General features: G+C 44.4%; 1 protein-coding gene across 1 annotated transcript in view; it reads left to right on the forward strand.

Moving 5' to 3' along the window:
- TTC28 (tetratricopeptide repeat domain 28) overlaps nt 1–18,152 on the forward strand; it is a 198,292-nt gene that overhangs the window by 106,082 nt on the left and 74,058 nt on the right. The window contains exons 4-6 of the mRNA XM_009282825.2: nt 13,410–13,557; nt 16,354–16,626; nt 17,669–17,799. Of these exons, the coding sequence (XP_009281100.1) occupies nt 13,410–13,557; nt 16,354–16,626; nt 17,669–17,799 (552 nt within the window). The remainder of the gene's footprint in view (nt 1–13,409; nt 13,558–16,353; nt 16,627–17,668; nt 17,800–18,152) is intronic.

Below are 18,152 nucleotides of genomic sequence, written 5' to 3' on the forward strand. Positions count from 1 at the left end.
CGTCTCAGGGTTACGAAGCTGAGCGCTGGGATGGGCACTCCTACTGCTCTGGTTCATCCCTTCTCTGAAGGCACAAGTGGATCAGTCTGGTAGGTTACTCATTTCATGGCTGTTGTAAGCAGCAATGTGAAACCTCTGGGGATCACAGTGAAAACTAACTCTTCATGCTAGTTCCCACTGTCTCAGGTCAGTGCTGATGTGTGGGAGAAGGAATAGTCCACAGTCCCTTAGCCATTCGGCCCTCAGTATGGCTCTCTGTATGAAGAATTTTGCAGTATATTAGAGTACAAAAATTGCTATTTTTGGACTTACCTGTTGCAGCCCCGCTGAAGAATGACACTTACTCTGGAGTCAGTCCAAATACTGCTCTAACAACAAAACAGAAGTGATAGGGCAACTAAAATGAAGCAGATGTTCAGAAGGGAAATAATTTACAATTGGCCAGTTTGATGGTACCTCTTGACCCTTGCAGGGCTGTTCAATAAAACTAGCAGTTTCCATAGCGACTACTAAATTACTTGGTGCTTCAGAGATCTGTGATAAAGGAGGCGAGTTGTTGTAAGGAAACATGGTGTTGCTGTTTCTCCCCTTTGCATTACAAGAGTAATGATCTGGCAAAACTTGCTAAATGTGACGCCCCTCCTGAAGAATTTTTCCCACGTTCACCTTGGCCAAAGAGATTTATATATTTAGTACTTTTGCAAATTTGATTTTTCCCCTTTCCCCCATCATCAGCTTTGTCCTTCTTGGCAGGCGGTGCAGACTGAGCGCAGACGGGGGGGGGTGGGACAGGACGGGGGACTGTGAGCCAAGAGGCAGGAGCCCGTGTCTGCAGCAGATGAGTGCTGGGCTTCTCTGTCACAGCCCTCCTGAGCACGAGGTACTTCTCTAAGGGGTATGGACCAGCTCCATCCTGCGGGGTACACTGCAGCCACCTGGGTGTGAATACATTACAAGTCACCGTTATCCTGTGCCTTTATTACTATGTGTTTCATCTTACTTTTGTCTTCTATTTTGACAGCTCTTGGAGATTGTACTGTTCTGATTTTTTTTTTTTTTTTTCTTTTTCACTTGTTTCTATTCTGAGATAGGGATGTAGCTCAAGATCAGGGCAGTCTTTAGAATGGACCCATGGAGATGTATGCTAAGGAAATAGCTTCAGGGCTTGTTTACCACAAAGCCCAGCATAATTCTGGAGGCTCTCACGGTGCGTTCCAGCACGTTTGCACCTCTATGAATATTTGGTTGTATGCAGAGCTGTTGTTTCAGTGGAATGTGTCTTGTATGTTGGGAAGACCATCTGTGTTAAAATCCTGAAATGCCTGTTTAAAAAACTATAACGTACTGGTTCTTTTGACATTCAAATTGCTGTTTACATTTAACGCTGGTCAAAGTTTATCTGACTTTCAGCAGTTACAGAGGTTTGAGTCATTTGGATAAAATACACTGGTAAGGTAAGAGACGTGATTCTCTAAACCTCCCCCTCCTGCTCTTTTTATACAAACTTAGAACTGTGGCAGCTTTAATGAAATCTCAGAGGATTTCTGCTGGATCTTTTCACTCTACTGTTGAGTGCTACACCTAATATCCATCCACCTCTCTCCTAACAATCCTGAAGCAAATACTTCCAGGTGAAAATGAGAAGTGAACTTGCTGGATGACCCCAGAAGTTCCCCGTGCTCCTGCAGTGATAGCTTGGAGACTGTAACTTGGCAGGAGGTCGGAAGGAGTCTGCATAAGACGCTTTGGGGACGTCAGTGAACGCATACTTCACAGAAATGCTGAGCTGTCACTTCTCCTTCGCATCTGATTCAGATTTCCAGATGGGATGCTTCAGGAAGATGACATTTGATTTCCCAGTGTTCATTTAAGCCACACAGTTGTGGTGTTGAAACCATAAGCTGATGGCAGCATACATAATTAGTAATCTTAATTTTCTTATTAGCCTACTTTGAACAGATCATCTTTTATGTGTCTGAGTTAAGTTCGTAAGATGGTTGATAGATAACGGTTTGCCAGCTGATGTGGCCAGACTCAGTCATGCAGTTGAAAGGAAGGAAGGCTGGGCTGCTGCTGTGTTAGTTTGTGCAGGTGGTTCAGTATCCTGAACTAATTTTGAGCCCTATCCTTTTGCCATAGACAAAGGAAAACTACAAAGCTGTGGAGATCCGTTATGCTGCTTTTCCACAGCCCATCTAGTCAGTCTTCTGTTTTGTAACACTTTGGTATAAACCAAAGTGTCTTACCGACATTTTTAATCTACTTCCTGTTGTTTGTATCTGTCTCATTGTCTGACCTTTGCCATACACAGTGCTATAGTACTTCTGGAAAGTTTGCTCTTCTAGTCTAAAGGTACTTTCACAAAGTTGCACTGATTTCATTGCTTATGTGGAAACAAAACTTCATGATCTTGAACAACTCTGTTGGTGGAAGAGACGCCTGGAGAAGAAGCTCAGTGCAGAAATTACCTCCATTTAGGAGAAGTCCTTTCGAGTGCTGCAGAGAGACCCGGCAGAGCTGAAGCTGTGCGTGGGCTGTTGCTTCCCTCCGCAGCCTTCCTGCCTCCTGAGCACGTAACCGCGCCGTTTCCATGTGCTCATCAGCTTAGCTGATTCAGCACCGTACGTGTTCGGTGGATAACAGTAACTTCCACTGTTGACTAGGAGACAAATCATGAGTGTTGCATGGATCCAGGTACACACCCACCCTGGTGGTGTTCTTGAGCAGATGTTGTTAGTTGAGTCACTAATTGTCCTGTCACTCAGAAGTTATTATTTTCAGTAGTGCTGGATGGACTCAAGAAAATGAAGGCTTTTTTGGAGCCAAAGTTTCTAGTTTTGCTCAGAGCCTTTTAAGAGCTGCCCATTGCAGAAAGGACCCAGGAGTCTGGACTCAGCGCTGCTCGTTCGCTTTGTGCAGTCTGGCTGTGTCGCTTCCTCTGGCCAAAAGTTGCTCGTTCTTTCTTTGAATTGAAATAAAAATAACTGAAATGACTTTGTGATTGGGCTTGAATCTAGATGGTGGAGCATGTAAGAAAGAAGGTAAGGGACACCTGGCTGATCTTCCTTTGAAAGGTATATTCCTAGGGAACCTTGTCTGTGCTGTGTCTTGTGATTGTTTCTAGTACTTGTTTCTCCTAATTTTCACCTGCTAAATAGTTTAGACCTGACTGCAGACATTAAAACAAGCAAGGGCAGAATCAGATCTTACTCTCCCTAAGTTAAGGCAAATAGGCATTGTCTTAAGATTGTGCTTATCCTCTTCCTAACCTCATCATTAATGATAACTGAAATATAAGTAAAACATATTATGCTGAGACTTGGCTGTTCCTGGGCATTTCCTGCAGAATCTGTTTATCTTCTCTTTCTTCTGGGGAGATTGAACTTTTGTGTGCCCTAGCTGGAGCTAACCAGTTGGACTTGCTACCCAAATTCACTAATAACTGTCATGCATCTTCGTTCAGAGTTCTGATATCTTGTATCAGAGTGACTCAGCAAGAGAAACAAGAATCCTCAGATACTAAGTTTGAGATTCAGAGAAAAGCCAAGGGTCTGCTAGAAACATAAAAAAAAAAAAAAATCAAGCAACTGTCTTCCCTGCCTGTGGCTTTTAATTGCCATTAAATGGAGTGAAAGACTATCCACAGCATCAGCTTTATGGCCAGCGTAAGATTTCTACGGAGGGATTCCATTAAACATCTGTGTTTTGTTTTCTTTGTCAGAAGTATTTGTAATTAAAACCAGTCCAGGTGAGCAGCCCTGGTTTTTAAAGGGACTTTAGTTACCTCTGCTGTAATGCTTGAAAAGGAAATAGAAAGAAATTTCACTGTAACTGGAGCTTCTCTCTCTAAGATTTTCTTCCTAGCTAAGAACAGTCACTTGTCTTTTTATCATGGATGAGTCTTGCAAGACTTGCTAGTCTTTGCAACGACTTCAGTACTTTCCCTTCGTAATTACTGGATTTTAGCCATCTGAAATCTGGCAAGATTCAGTACTCAACTTGGTTAAGTGCCTCTGTAAAAGGGCAAAGTCCTCAAATACCTGCTGATGTGACTAAGCAATCAGTACCCGAGGAGACCTTCACTTTCCATCCTTCTTGGAATGGCCAGCTAGTACGGCTGTTAGATGTAAGCATGCTCGGGTTCAGAGATTACAGCTGAAATCACGAAGCAGTAGAAGGCTGACAGAAAACAAATGTTTTATTGGTTATTGGACTGAAAATTGGAGATGGCACTTTCTAGCTCCAAATTGCTGGTATGCAAGTCACTGTCTCTGCCTTCCAGCTGTCTTGATTTTGGCAAATCCCATTTTATCTCAGTTTACTTCAGTGAGGACAAGTGCATGCATTTCCAAAACAACCCTAAATCATTTTCAGAATGGCAGCAATTAAACAGCAGCTGAAAACAGCCGATGTACCACGGATAATAAAGAAGTGCGAGGCACAGAGGGATTTTACAGACAGAGTGAAGCCAAGAGGGTCCAGTCTTCTGGGCAGAGGAGGAGTGCCTGGATTTGGAGAAAACTAAAAGTGTGGAGGTAGTTTTGAAAGACCAAACTGCCAGGACCCACCTGCTGTGCAGAAGAGGAGCTGGGTCTAGCAGGACATGTCCTGCTGGCGAGTGGGGATGCGGATGGCAGCCGGTGGCAAAGCAGTTGGCTGTGTTTTTGGATAAGATGGTCTGTCGATGGCTTCCATCTAGGCAGCCTGAGCACTGCCTCAGGGGTGACAGGGATTGTAATAAATTTGTCTCTCTTCTGGTAATTTAGGTACCATTGCATAGGAAACACTCACCTGCAGAGTGTCTGGTGTCTGCATACTGTGAGGCTGAAAGGAGGCTTTGCTGCCAGATGCTTGCCAGTATTTTTCGCATGAGAGTGCCACTCGAGTGTGTTGTCCTGTGGTTTGTGTGCTGCTGGAGCCGAGTGCTCCCTTGGCCGGAGAGCTAGCTGGTAACTGTGTACTGCACCTTGGCTGTATGTGCAGATATGCCATTAATGTTGTCTGCTGGAGTTGCTGGCCTAGAAAGAACAGAGTAATGCTGACAACAGCCACCACAGTATTATTTTTTCTTATGTCCAGATGTCAGGATTTTGGTCATCTTCAGTAGTCTCACTGCAAGATGGCAATTAGAAATCATTGCACAATGTTACTTTAATCAGTAGTTGCGCAGCTGGGGAAAGACCTGTTGTCTTAACTGTGAATCCAGATCACCTACGTTGGGATTGTCTGTCCGGTCTGTGAGTGCTGCATTAGCTAACATGGATCTTTGAAATATCCCCTGCTGGATTTGTTGTGAGTGCCAAGCCTCATGACTGTGGGCTGACCAGATGCTTTAATGTCTCATTTCTGGATTTTATTGTGGGTTTTCAGTGTGATCCACCTAAATTTGCACAGCGTGCCAGCGTGCAAAATGGAGAAATGCTGAAGGGGGGGGGGCAGTCATTTGAGCTGCTACTCAGATGAGTAATTCGAAGTGAGACAATGAAACTCTGTGCTGGAACACTCAAGCTGAATAGCAAAGAGAGTTCTTGTGGTGGATGCCTTCCAGTTTAGGACATGATTTTTATTATTCCCTCTCTTCCCTTTGTACTGCTTTTTCATTTGTTTTTGCTTTTAAGGGTATAAGAACAAATAGTAGCATATGTTTGTATATTCTTGAGCTCTGCAAAGGTTCTCAACACTTTCAGCGTGTTAGAATTGGGAGAATTGTATGCAGATGTACACTGGCAGTTAAATGGTAATACAATTTAAATCATGGTACAAACTAAACAAAGCACTAGGTAATACGGTGCTAAAAACAGTCCTGCCACTGTGCCAAACTTCACTGAGAAGCAGCCTACAGGTGTCATCTAATCCATTTATATTAAGTTTTGTGTAATTCTGTAGCTATTAAATCTCCAGTAGTATCTTACCAAGATTGGTGTTATTTCTGAGCAGGGTGAAAGGTGGCTTATTTTCTTCTGCAATTTCTGAAACAAGTTGTTTAGCCAGAAATTGGGCAAATCTTTGTCCCTGTTGACTTGGGAGGAATTCTAGAAGATGCTGTGCTTGCATCTGTGCCTGTCAGCCTTAAACACAAGAGATGGCTGTGCTTCCCTGTGCTGTATTTGGGCATCAACAGATTGGTTGTTACTTGTCTAGAACACTTCTCTCCACTCATGGCTAGTTCTTCCTATTAAATAAGGCTTAATAGTTGTAGTTGATAAAGATAGGAGTATTGTCTGTTACGACGCGCTGTTATGAAAGGTGGGGGATGCTGTCTGAAGAGAGGATCTAAATTGTAGCTGCTGTTCCTAAAGCGAGCCCGGAGTGGTCAAGAATGCAGCAGCAACAATAAGCTATGTGAAAATCTGGGCTGTTAACTTCTGTGCTAGCCAATATAACTAAGCAAGGATTTGACTCTTTATTACTGATGATTACATTTAATTCAGGTGGGCAAGTGATCTGTGCAGTCTCCAACTGGAGATAGTGGAAGCACAATTAATAAGAATAATTAAATGCTCTTTGGATAAAACAAGGCATGGTATTTTACACCCCCCCATCCTGTTTTCCTGTATAGGCTCAATGGGGCTTAGAGGAAATTTCCGTTTCCAAGTAATGTAGTTCCCGTAAGAGACACCTTGAAAATGGGTAGAAGATAAAGAAGCTATGCTGCAGAGACAATAAATTTGTCAGATCTCTGCTTGTTCTTTAGGGCAGGCTAACGGTAGTGGTTCAGGTGCCAGCCAAGCATACGGACCGTGAAGGAAAATTGTTATCTAGGGTGCAGCCTTAACTTTGTGAAAGCTGGAGTTCAATTCATGTGGACGGCAAGCAGTATTTATGCATGTGCTGCATGTGTTCTGAATTAAAGCGCATTCTTCCCTCTCCTCACATTCCTGAAATCCCACAGCAGAGATTTGTCCTGTATTTTTCTCTAAAATTTGGCTGTAAAGCAGTTACAAGGGGAGAGGAAAGATTCAACCTGGTGCTTGGCCCCAGGAAGCCGTTCCTGCATTTTCCTCCTTTTCGTTCGTCACACGTGTCGTATTCGTCAGCTGCTGGCCTGGCTCGCGTGGGCGGCAGTGAGGGAGCTGGCTGGTGGATGCCGAGCAGTCGCGCGTGGGGCAGTGGGTCCGTCTGTCCAGGAGGCGTTCTGCAGACTCAGGACAGGCCGATTAAATGCATCATAGATTATTCGTGCTATTTTTGGCATCATCTCCTGATCTGGCAAACCAAGGGAGCATTGTGGAAAAAGCGTTTTCTATGTGTTTGCCTTTTCTGTCCAGATAGCTGGTTGTCCAGGGTCTGAAGCCGACGTGAATATAAAGGTGTTTTGAATTTCCTCCCCTGTGTACAATGGCAGCCTTTGTCTAAGGCCGAGGCATTTTTTTTCAAGTTTTCCACGTTTGACAGTAATTTTCTGCTCCAAGTTCTTCTGATGCCGTTCCAGTTTCGTTCTTCTGTCTCCATTATCCAGTTACAAATCGGCCAGAAATTCATTATGTAAATGAGTCTCTGAGCGTGAAGTTTGATGACAAAATTATCAGATGAGCCCTAGGAAGGCGGCATGGGCACAGAAAGGCAGCGCGGTGTTGCTGTGTACAATGGCAGAGGGACCACCTGCAGAAAGGGGGTTGTGCAGAGAAGGGAGGAGGCACAGATGGAGGCGCAGGAGCCCCTGGGCGTCGGGGGAGGCAGAGGTGTGCCTGCCCCTTGGCAGATGGAGATCCCGAAGCCGGGATAGTCTTTGTCGCTGCGCTCCTTGTGGGCAGCCTGCGGCCAGCAGGATCTCTGCTGGAGTGCTCGGAGGGGATCGGCTGTGCACGTGTTGTCTGCTGCGGATAAAACTCTCAAAACGGTTACCCTACTTCAGAGAGAAAGGTGGAGCTCCCAGTTTTCTACCTGGCTATCTTGATGTGTCCTAAGGCAGCCAGGTGACAGCATGCTTTCACAGGGCTCCTACATGCCAGTTAATCCCCCAGTTCTAGCTGTTTTAAAATATTTATAAACAGTATACCATCCTGCCCAATAAAGAGTATAATACAGACTACTGTTAGAAAAATGCTTGTATCCCGGTACTAAATCATATTCCAGAAACATGAGCTCATGCTTCAGACTTACAAGAGATCGTGGTAAGACAGGACTGAACTCCTGCGGCTGCTGCTTCCCTCTAACTCTTGCAAGCATTGCATATGAGACGCGCTAAGGATCTGAACAATTTATTACCATGGATTCTACAGGGAAAAATGGTACGAGCCCAAAGAGTTGTACCAGAGCCTGCTACAGATGCCAGTACAGCATGAGTATTTGCCTAGATCCCTGGTCCAAAAAAATTAAAATATATTTTGATACTTAACGGTAAGAAAAGCATTGAGTTGTCTTGGGCTTCCTTTACTGGGTTTGTTTTTATTTAGCAGAATCCTGGGAAATGTAGGAGTCCCATTCTTATTCATAAATGCTGTTTCTTTGTACTGTATTTTTATCTTCATTGCATGTTTTGTATTGATTATAAACCAATTACTATTGCTCTGCCTAAAATAGTTCTTGCATATTGATATTAGAAGGGTTAATAAAAATTTCAGAACCCCTCAATATCAGCCATTTCAATGATGGCATTTGCATTCTAATCCTGTTTCAGACTGCACATGAAAATCTAATATTCAGGGTCTAGACAGTTATCTAGATGGGGTCTCAGATGATGAGGATCAAAAAACTAACAAGTGTGTTTGTATTTGCATTGCCTGGACACTGCAGCAGACAGTCCAGTGGCAGCTCCTAGTAGGACAGATAGAAATTCTCCTTGTGCATTAAACGGGCTGTAATAAACACAGATGAAAAATACTAGCCTGTACAGAAACTACACTGGTCAATAAATTGAGCAGAACAAATAGGACTCGTGCTTAGAATTGTAGAGAGAGATTATGCCTGATCAGGCAGACTCTGCTGCAGCCAGCCATCAGCCGCCTCCATAAAACTGGAGTGTCTGATTAGTCGTCTTTCACATTCTCTTGTTCATGCAATTTTTCTAAAATTCAGTTGAGGGTAGAGAAAAGTACTAAAAATTATATTCTTGCCGTGAAAACATGGCACGTCCTGAAAAGCATGGGGCAAAAAGGCAAGTCTGAAAAAAATGGGGGGGGGGGGCGCAAAACCTGAATGAGGCGGGAGAACCTGTTACCTGTGCAATACAACTTCAGATCGCTGGCATTCTGTACTTGGACTCGCTATATGAGCAGCCTCTGTTACAGGGCCAATTTTCTGCATGGCTTTGAAGTCTAAAGTGCCAAATATATTTTGCAAGTTAATTAATTAGAATAATTTATTTTTGCTTCCAGAATATCAACAGTGCTTTCAATGGTATTATGGATAAAAAGCACTATTCCCTCTCCTCCTTCCCAGGCCATCTCCACTTGGCTATATGAAATCTGTAAACTGGCTGAAGGGAGGCTAGTTGTCCAGTGGACTAAAAAATGACTGTATGAGACTGCAGTGTGGTCTGGTTCCCCAGAACCCAGGTCCATAGGTGCGTGGGATTACTCACTAACAAACAGTGACTTGATAAGATCTGCTGTTTGGTAGAGCTGCCTTTTACCTTTTAATCCTCTTCCCTTCCCGAAAGGCTCCTGCTGGTAGTGCTGTACCCCCGCTCTCCCTGTTCTTCCTCCAGGGGCTGGCAGTGGAGATGTCAATAGATGCACTGTGCAGAACCCGAGTTGGCTCTGGCTGGAGCGTTGGGTGCAGGTGCTGTTAACCCGTGGCACGCTAGTGAATCTGGAGACGGGAACGGCAGAGCACGTGCTCGATCATGCTAACGCAAGGAGAGGAGAAAACAGTTCCCACTGAGGGAGATGCATCTAGTGCCAAATTTCAGCTGAGAGTGGAGACTTTCTTTTTGCACAGTGCCTTGTTTCTGGAAAGTACTGATGCAGAGATTGAAAAAAAGGAAAAAGATTATTCCAGCTCTTTGTATTACCTTGAGGATGCAAAGAGCTGCAGGTTAGAAAGCACCTGCTGTCCATTTGTCCTGTCTTTAGCAGAACACCATGCCTTAATCTTCTTAAAAGGAATCAATAGTTTTTTCTTACCTGGGATCACTGGAAAATTAACATAATTTTTACTGTAGAGTGAGTACTCTTCTATCTTCACATAGGGTGATTAAAAACGTGAAGTTCACTGAAGCGTGGGAAGACTCTGTCTGTGTCGGGCCTGGAAAGCTGCTCCTTGTCTCATTTCTTCAGCTGCAGCTGCTGGCTCCCTGCCTTTCCTTTTCCTCTCCTCTTCCAAAGGGTGATTCTCACCATTTCCTCTTTGCAGATTTTTTCTCTTGATACGGTGTCTTCATTCCAATGCTAAACTAACTTGTGAATGCCTCTTGGGGAGGAAATAGGTGATGTGAATGCTTTTTATTTATTTTGTTAAAGGTCTCTGGGGAACACAATGTGTGGAATACGTTCTGTATACACTGGAAACTGGAGGAGAAAGGAAGGAAGGGGTTTTTGCAGGAGAAAAATTGGCCAAAATCTTCCTTTCAGTTACGATTAATAGGTTTTTCTTTTGGGCTCTGAATGCTGTGTTTGTATTCAAATTAAGTGGTTTCCAGGGGGGATTTCCAGGAATAGATGTGGGGAGGGGATAAAAACACTTTCCGGAAAGGACTTTGGAAATGCACAGTACTGAATTGCATGCTGTTTGTGAATCTCATCCCTGTCTTGTTTTCTTCTGTCACCTGGAGCCTGTGGTGTCTCTGTATGCAGAGCTCGGGGGATGAGGATGCTGTTTTCTCAGCGTTTGAGATGTGCTCAGTGCTCCACAGAAGTGACAGGGTCGGATGGGCAGGTGCTAGAAACCAGTGTCCCCGCTGCAGCCAGCGGTGCATCCCAGCTAGGCAGGGCCCTTCTCTTGCAGTGAGGGTGGTAGAGTTCTTGGGCAGGCAATGGTGAGCAAAACAGGCCTGTTACTCCTCTGCAAAGTGCTCTGAGACTTGTGGCCAGGCTTCCCCCCCACACACTTTTTGTGATGTTGCACCTGTGGTGTGTTTTCTCCTGCTGGGAACTGATGTTCGCTTGGATTTCTGTACAAGAACTGAAAGTAGGGCAGAGGCTTCAGCTGTGTTTTGTTTAGCTTGCTTTTTCTCCGTTTTCCTCACAGGGGCCATTTTCCTTCGTGGGAGACGTGAAAGCTAGTTGTTTCTGCACCTGTAGTTGAAGAGTATGTTACCTCTTGTCCTACAGCCTTTGTGTGTATAGGATGGGATGCGAGACAGGAATGCGCTACTGTGGTCCCTTCTGAACCTTGGAAACAGAAGCCATAGTATTCCTGTCTTCTGTAGGCTGTGGGAGGCTTGTCTGCATTGCCTGTAGCATCCGTCTCCCTCTTGCCTTTTCCTTGAAACCCTGTATACAAGTGAATTTTGGGTTTCTGGGCTTAGCTGACTGTCTGCAGTGGTGAGGAAGCTGCGTGTTCCCTTGATGTGCCATCTGTCCTGGTAGTATGCATTCTGAGGGTGGAGATGGCAGGCTCCTACCTTCCTGTAAAGCGTGAGATGTTGGAGACACCTACACACAATATGAAGTTCCCTTGCTGGCTGCTGTGTATTTGTGCCCTCATCCTTGATAACCGATTCAGGCAGACACATTTGTCCTGGACCAGCCTCGTTAGCTGGAAAGGTTCCCATCAGAGACACGCTGCGTCAAACCGCCTCTGTCATCAGGTGGTAAAGAAAGTAATTAAATGATAATTCTGGGGGAAAAAACGACTTAAAAGTGTACACCATGATTTAGGTGACAGCTCACTCACTGCTGGGAGGACTCATGCTTGATGGCCACTGCTTAGTTCTTTGTATTTTCTTTGATTTAAAGCTTCATGCTAGTAATCTTATTAACATTGAATTGGGTTTCCAGTACAGTAGCTTGTTTGGTTCAACAAGAACACATTTATACTAAAGGTTAATGAAAAGAATTTTGCTTTCATTGAATTCATTAAAAGTGGTTCTACAATCAAGGCTTACTAATGGAAAAGAGATTAAATATTCATGTCTATAAATTTCTCATGTCACTTCTGATTTTCCTTAATCTCTGCCTCCCTAGATTGGATTCCAAAAGTGTCTGAAAGCTCTAATGAAATACCAGTTCAGATATTAATTGGAGATTTATCCTGTTTATGTAAGAAGACTTCCACAGATGTATGCTTAATGTATCTTGAGCGCAGGTTTCTATTACAGATGGAGAGAAAAAGTGATGAGGTCTTATCCATGAAAGCAATACTAGGAGCCAATCTCAAGGGGCACTATTATGTTCTTAAAGCACTTTTAAAGAAATGCAAATAATGTTTTATTTTCTGTTCTGACAGCTTTATTTGTGCTATTGAAACAGCTTTGAATGAACCAAAAGTGCAGCAAAGCTTGCATCAGAAAGGTATTAGCTGGACATGAAGATAAAGCCCGAACAATGGGCATCAAAGGTGCTCAAAGATTCGAGACCTTTTTATAACATAGTGTCCAGGTGTATGTGCTACAAATATACCTGAGTACTTTGAGTAAATATTGGATTGTGGTTTCTGTGATCTCTTACCCAGTAACTCTCAAGGACGTTCTAGATACCCTTTGAGCCAGGGCTTTGCCATTGCTTTATGTGTGAGCAGAATATGTTTCTGCAGTTCTTGCTTTGTGTGTAGGTTCCTGGTATCCCAATTTAGGGAGATGCGGAAGCTCTGTTTGGGAATGCTTTGCAGCTGCATATTGACGTTGTTGCTGATGTAGAAATGGAAATACATGGTGACAAGAGATTTAAGTTACTTTGAGAGTATTGCACGTTCCCATGAATGGTTTCCTTGGAAAGGAAGAAACAAAAATGCTTTTGTAAACATGTTCAAAATTATGAGTGTCTTGCCTCAATCTAAGTAGTGCATATATACACGGCTCCTGTCTGGATCTTTGCATCGTGTTTCATTGCAACTTGAGCTTTCAGTACATTTTGGTCCCTTACTAGTACTAGATGTAAGTTGTACTCATTGGCAAGAACTGATGAGAAAGGAAGCAAATTATTTGTATGCTGTGTGAGCCAAGCGAACAGAAATGGAGGTCTCGAGAATGAGCATTTGGTTATAAGTAGATAAGAATAAGTAACTGGCCAAGTCCAAGGGGAAAGTTTTGCCTTAATAGTAATTACCATCCCTGGTCTCCAGAACAGTTCAGAGGCCTTGCAGAGGGTTGAGAAAGTCATCACGCTGTGGGGATAAGCGACTGGGTGGCAGTCACAAACCAGACTGTGGTGTTGGATTTTTCTGATTATAGCCAGTGTGACCAAAGAAGCCAGAATGTGATTGTGTAGCTCAATGTCCACCAGCACGAGGTCACGGGCAGCTTTGTTATTTGTGACTTCTACCAATTAAGTAATCGGCATTTCTTCTTCTTCCCTTTGGCTTTTCAGGCATACTTCCGACAGGGTGTGGCCCTTCAGTATCTTGGACGTCATGCAGATGCACTGGCAGCGTTTGCGTCGGGACTGGCTCAAGACCCCAAGAGTCTTCAGCTTCTGGTTGGCATGGTCGAGGCCGCCATGAAATCTCCCATGCGAGGTAAGCACCAGGAGATTTTTCTCAAGGATGGTGATCTGCTGCTGAGGTACTTAGAGGCAGTAGTTTCAGTCTATGGGTGACTCTGCCAGCATCTGAGGGAGGAGAACCTGGAGGCCTCAAGGGATTTGACTTCTCTGCTGAGGCAGCAGGTGCTGACAAAGGAGCCCGAAGTAGGAGGAGGAACAAAAAAAAATTCTTCTGATTCAGTGGGACAGCGAGGTGGTGATACCCAGCTCGAGAGGCACTGGAGATGAATCAGACTGGTGTTGTGCAGCAGTTCCAATGAAGTCCTTGCTCATTTGTCTTTTGTCTGGTATCAGTGCAGACAGAGAGGTGTGTACTACTGTGGCCCTGGCTTTATTATTACTTGGTACAACTTCCCACAGTGCCATTGGGAACAGGGAGTCTTAAATGCTCCAGGCCAGTGTTTGCCCAGAAGAGCACGTCCGCAGCTTTTCCATGGTACTAATGTCTCTCAAAATACAGCATCCCAGAAGGCAAAAGGCTGCTCTGCTAATTCACTTATATTCAGGAAGACTGTTGAAATAGCATGGACCTTGAAGCCATATTAGCTGTACAGCGTTTTGCCTATCTTTCATAATGTCCCCATTTCCAGGATTTTCCTCTCTAGAGGAAGGAGGTAGTCTGCTCTTTGCTCTGTTTCTCTGTTGCTCTGTTTCTCTTGCAAGCTTTGTGTTGCAATGTCCTAGTGGTATTTCACGGGAGGGAACATGGCAATTCTCATCCTCAGCAGATGCAGCTGGGGACCCCAGGGCTTAGGGGCCAAGAAGCACTGAAATGAAAAAACATCCCCGTTGGTGTTTCCTTTTTTACAGTGTCTTTTTTACTCTGTCCTCTAAAATGAATTCATCTGGAAGTTTCTGTACTGTATAGCAGCTACCTTGTGAAGTTAATTTCATTTGGTACCCAAAGGTGCTGTGGCTGCTGCTTAGAATGCAGGTGATGCGGTATTTCTCTGTAAGCATCCCCAGATTTGGCCAGATTAGGCCGCTGTCCTATTGCACTGCAGCTGTATGTTTACACTGCTGCTCCCTACTGTGCTTCTCAGTGTTGCTGCCTTCCAGTTGTTAGCCTCCCACTGACTGGTTTGGCAGATTTTAGATTAGCCCTGCTTATAAAGTACTAGTTTTACTTGGAGAGTGTGTATATACTGTACTACTGTAATGAATATTCAGGGTCTCCGTCCCACTGTGCTAGGCACTCTCCAAGCACTTAAGCAGTTGTTATGTGTTGTTCTGGTCCCCTTCCCAAGAGCTCGCTATCTAGGGGAGACATAGAAGATCTTTCCGGGTATTGTCTGTGGTGTAAAGCCAGTCCCTTGTAACTTGATTCCACCGGGATAACAGGTTGTTTGAAGCCATGGATAGACTGATGTGAGTGGTAGCTTCCAGGATACTTGCATTCAGAAAAAGAGGAGGAGCAACCGGAAAGGCAAAAGGGCTGTAAGTGTCAGTGGCGTGCTAAAGATTATTACATGCAGACACTGAGGGATTCGGGGAGCATGGGTCTGCAGTACGTAGAGATGAAGGTGAAACTCCCTTCCCCAATAACTGAATCACTGTTGCTGCATCTCTCACCTGGTTGTGGCTATGTCTCTTCCCTTACCGTTTGCTGTTGTACAAGAGCAGTAGTGAACTCCATGTCTACCCTTCTATTACCATGCTGGTTCTCCCTTTCCTACTGGACTTCAGGTTTACCAGGAGCACTTCCCTTGTGTTTTCCTTTTTCTTCCTTTCTCCTTGTCTGTACCCTTCTCTCTCCCTATGTTTGCCTGGCTTACCTGGCTGGGATCGTAAGTAAGCTCCTGAAGACAGGACTGAGTTTGTACCTGCTCTTGCAGTGATAATCATGATTAAGTGGTGGCATGTTACAGCAACTATTTTTGTCCTCTTACGTCTGCATTTAATCCCAGGATCTAATTGGATGTTGGCAACTGGCATCGCGTTAACACAGTATGCATCTTCAGGGAAGTGTTAAAATCCGCTTTTGTTGTTGTTTATACACTTGGTGATTGTAGAGAGGCAGAAATGATGAAAACAGGGAGCAAGTGGCTTTCTGAGGTTGTTGTGGTAGTGTTGATTCAGGTGAGAGCACCTAATCAAGAAATGCCACTTGGTCAGCAAATTCTGGAGTCCTGTTATATTGATGTCTGTATTGAAACATGCAGCCAAGATGTTTTATCATCTGAATGATGGAAGCAATTAGACCAATTTTAAGTAGTCTGGCAGGTCCAGTGCTGTCATTCTGCAGGAATACCTTCTCCTGCAGAAGGAGGAGCAGCTTCTTTCCGCAGTTTTTGTCACCTCTCTTGGTGCATATTGTGTGCTGTGGTATCTGGACAGGCATAGATTTTTGCCAGACGTTCAGCTGAAAGTTTGTGCTGAAGGAGCAGAAACTGCAGTGCTCTTGTACACTGCTGGTGGCCCATTTCCAGTTTCCTACAAAACTCTACAGGTGTTTCCTGTATTCCTTCTGCCATTAGGCTAGTCTTCAGAGCTCAGTATGAGACTGCTCTGCATGCTTGTGCTGTCTTCCTGAAGTGCTTTCTGTAAGGAAAACATCAGCTTGCTAGTCGATCTGTCTTGGTGTACTAGATATCAGATGTTGCATTTGAGCCCTGAGTTCCCATAATAAATCTTTGTTTGATTTGGGCAGTCTGGCCGTTAACTCACATGTCATTTGGTTACCAGAAAATGAAGATGAGTTGTGAAGGTGATCTCTAGATGCAAATAACTTGCTTTGTTGAGTAACTCTGCCTTTGTTTTTGTATTTCAGAGTCCTTGGAGCCCACCTATCAACAACTGCAGAAGATGAAGCTGGACAAGAGCCCCTTTGTTGTGGTGTCTGTGATTGGCCAGGAACTTCTGACGGCGGGCCACCATGGGGCCTCTGTGGTCGTGCTAGAGGCTGCCCTGAAGATCGGCACTTGCAGCCTAAAGCTGCGGGGATCAGTGTTCTCTGCACTGAGCAGTGCGTACTGGTCCCTCGGGAATACGGAGAAAAGCACTGGATACATGCAGCAGGACTTGGACGTAGCCAAGACTTTAGGTAAGAGTTCTCATTTCGCTTGCTTGAGTGCTGGATTGGTACAGATGGAACAAGTTAATAACTGTGTTAATGGTCAGCATCTCTCTATAATGCTCAGGTTTCTGTGGGATTTCACAGGCTGCTAAATCAAATCTGAAATTTCTGAAATGTGCCAACTATAGGCTTGTGCAGCCCTTTTACCTATGTGTGTGAGGGGGCAGATGTTTTACATGGGTAAGTTTTTACAGGGTCCTCTAATTTTCTGGTGTCATGTATGTGGGAACTGGTCTTATCCCCTGTGTAGACTTGGGCTCAAAACCTTAAATGAGTCTTAAATGAAGCAATCTGTTTTTTCAAGAATTAGATGGAAAAAGGTACTCAGTCTGAGCTTCTGAGGCAGTTGCCAGGGAAGGAACAAATCAGGAGTGAGACAATGGATGAACCAGAGGGTTTAAAAAATAACCAAATTGGAAAATCCCTCTCGCGTACGATATATCCTGCACGACACTGAGAGCTTTCAAGCTTTCAGGGTGCTGTAGGAGAGGAGACAATATGTGAGACAGAAAGGCATAATCTTGCAGAGGTGGAGAAGATAGTGACTGAGGGCTCTAGCTAGGAGAGTTCGCTGAAAGTGTAGGGACTACTGTCTTGAAGACGATAGTAGATGTGCTTTGTGTCTGAGCTGAGCTGTGCTGCAGAATTGCTTTCTGGAGAAAGCTGACATGCTCTTTGCTTGTTTTAAGCCTGGGCCAGTGACTTACTTTCACGAATAAACTGCTAATGTCAAGCAAGGAATAAACATGGAAGAATGGGAAATTGCCAAGTGTTAGGCTAAAGAAGAAACTAAAACAATTCTAAAAATAAGGTTGATGGCTATTGTAGAAGTTTCGGAAGGCCAGCAAAGAGGAGAGTTTTGGCTGTGTATTAAACATAAGGATGAGTTTGTTCCGATGCTGGTTCTCACACTGAAGCATCACTTGTACAGTGTGTTCCAGTCTTTCTGCTGGATGCTTCCAGTGACGCCTTTGTTAGCTAACCTTTGTTTTGTTTGCATGTGACTCAGGTGACCAGACGGGAGAATGCCGAGCTCATGGAAATCTGGGCTCCGCATTCTTCTCCAAAGGAAATTACCGGGAGGCCCTTACTAACCACAGACATCAGCTGGTGCTCGCCATGAAACTCAAGGACAGAGAGGTAGGAAGCTTATTAAATAGACCGAATTGGGAGTCAGCACTGCGTGGTTTTCTAGAGAGATACAAACATGTCAAGAAGCTGTCTGTCTGCCCCGTTACTCTGAAAATTTGGAAGCTACGTGACTTCTCTTCCCAGCCGGTCACTTGCCTTTTGTTAAGGAAATTGTTTGTACCAGTAGATACAGTATGTGAGTGAGGGTGGCAGGATGCTTGGTTTGTCCTTTTGCCTCCCCCTGCCTCTAGTCTCCATGTGGCTCTGAATAAGTCATTCTGCCTCCCTCTCCCTTCCCGTCCATTTTGCGCACAGTGCATAGGCTCTAGGGTCTGAGGGTAGAAGCTGTTGCTGAGTAGGTG

The sequence above is a fragment of the Aptenodytes forsteri genome, unplaced genomic scaffold (assembly GCF_000699145.1).
Source record: "Aptenodytes forsteri isolate BGI_AS27 unplaced genomic scaffold, ASM69914v1 Scaffold550, whole genome shotgun sequence".
NCBI classification, from domain to species: domain Eukaryota; kingdom Metazoa; phylum Chordata; class Aves; order Sphenisciformes; family Spheniscidae; genus Aptenodytes; species Aptenodytes forsteri.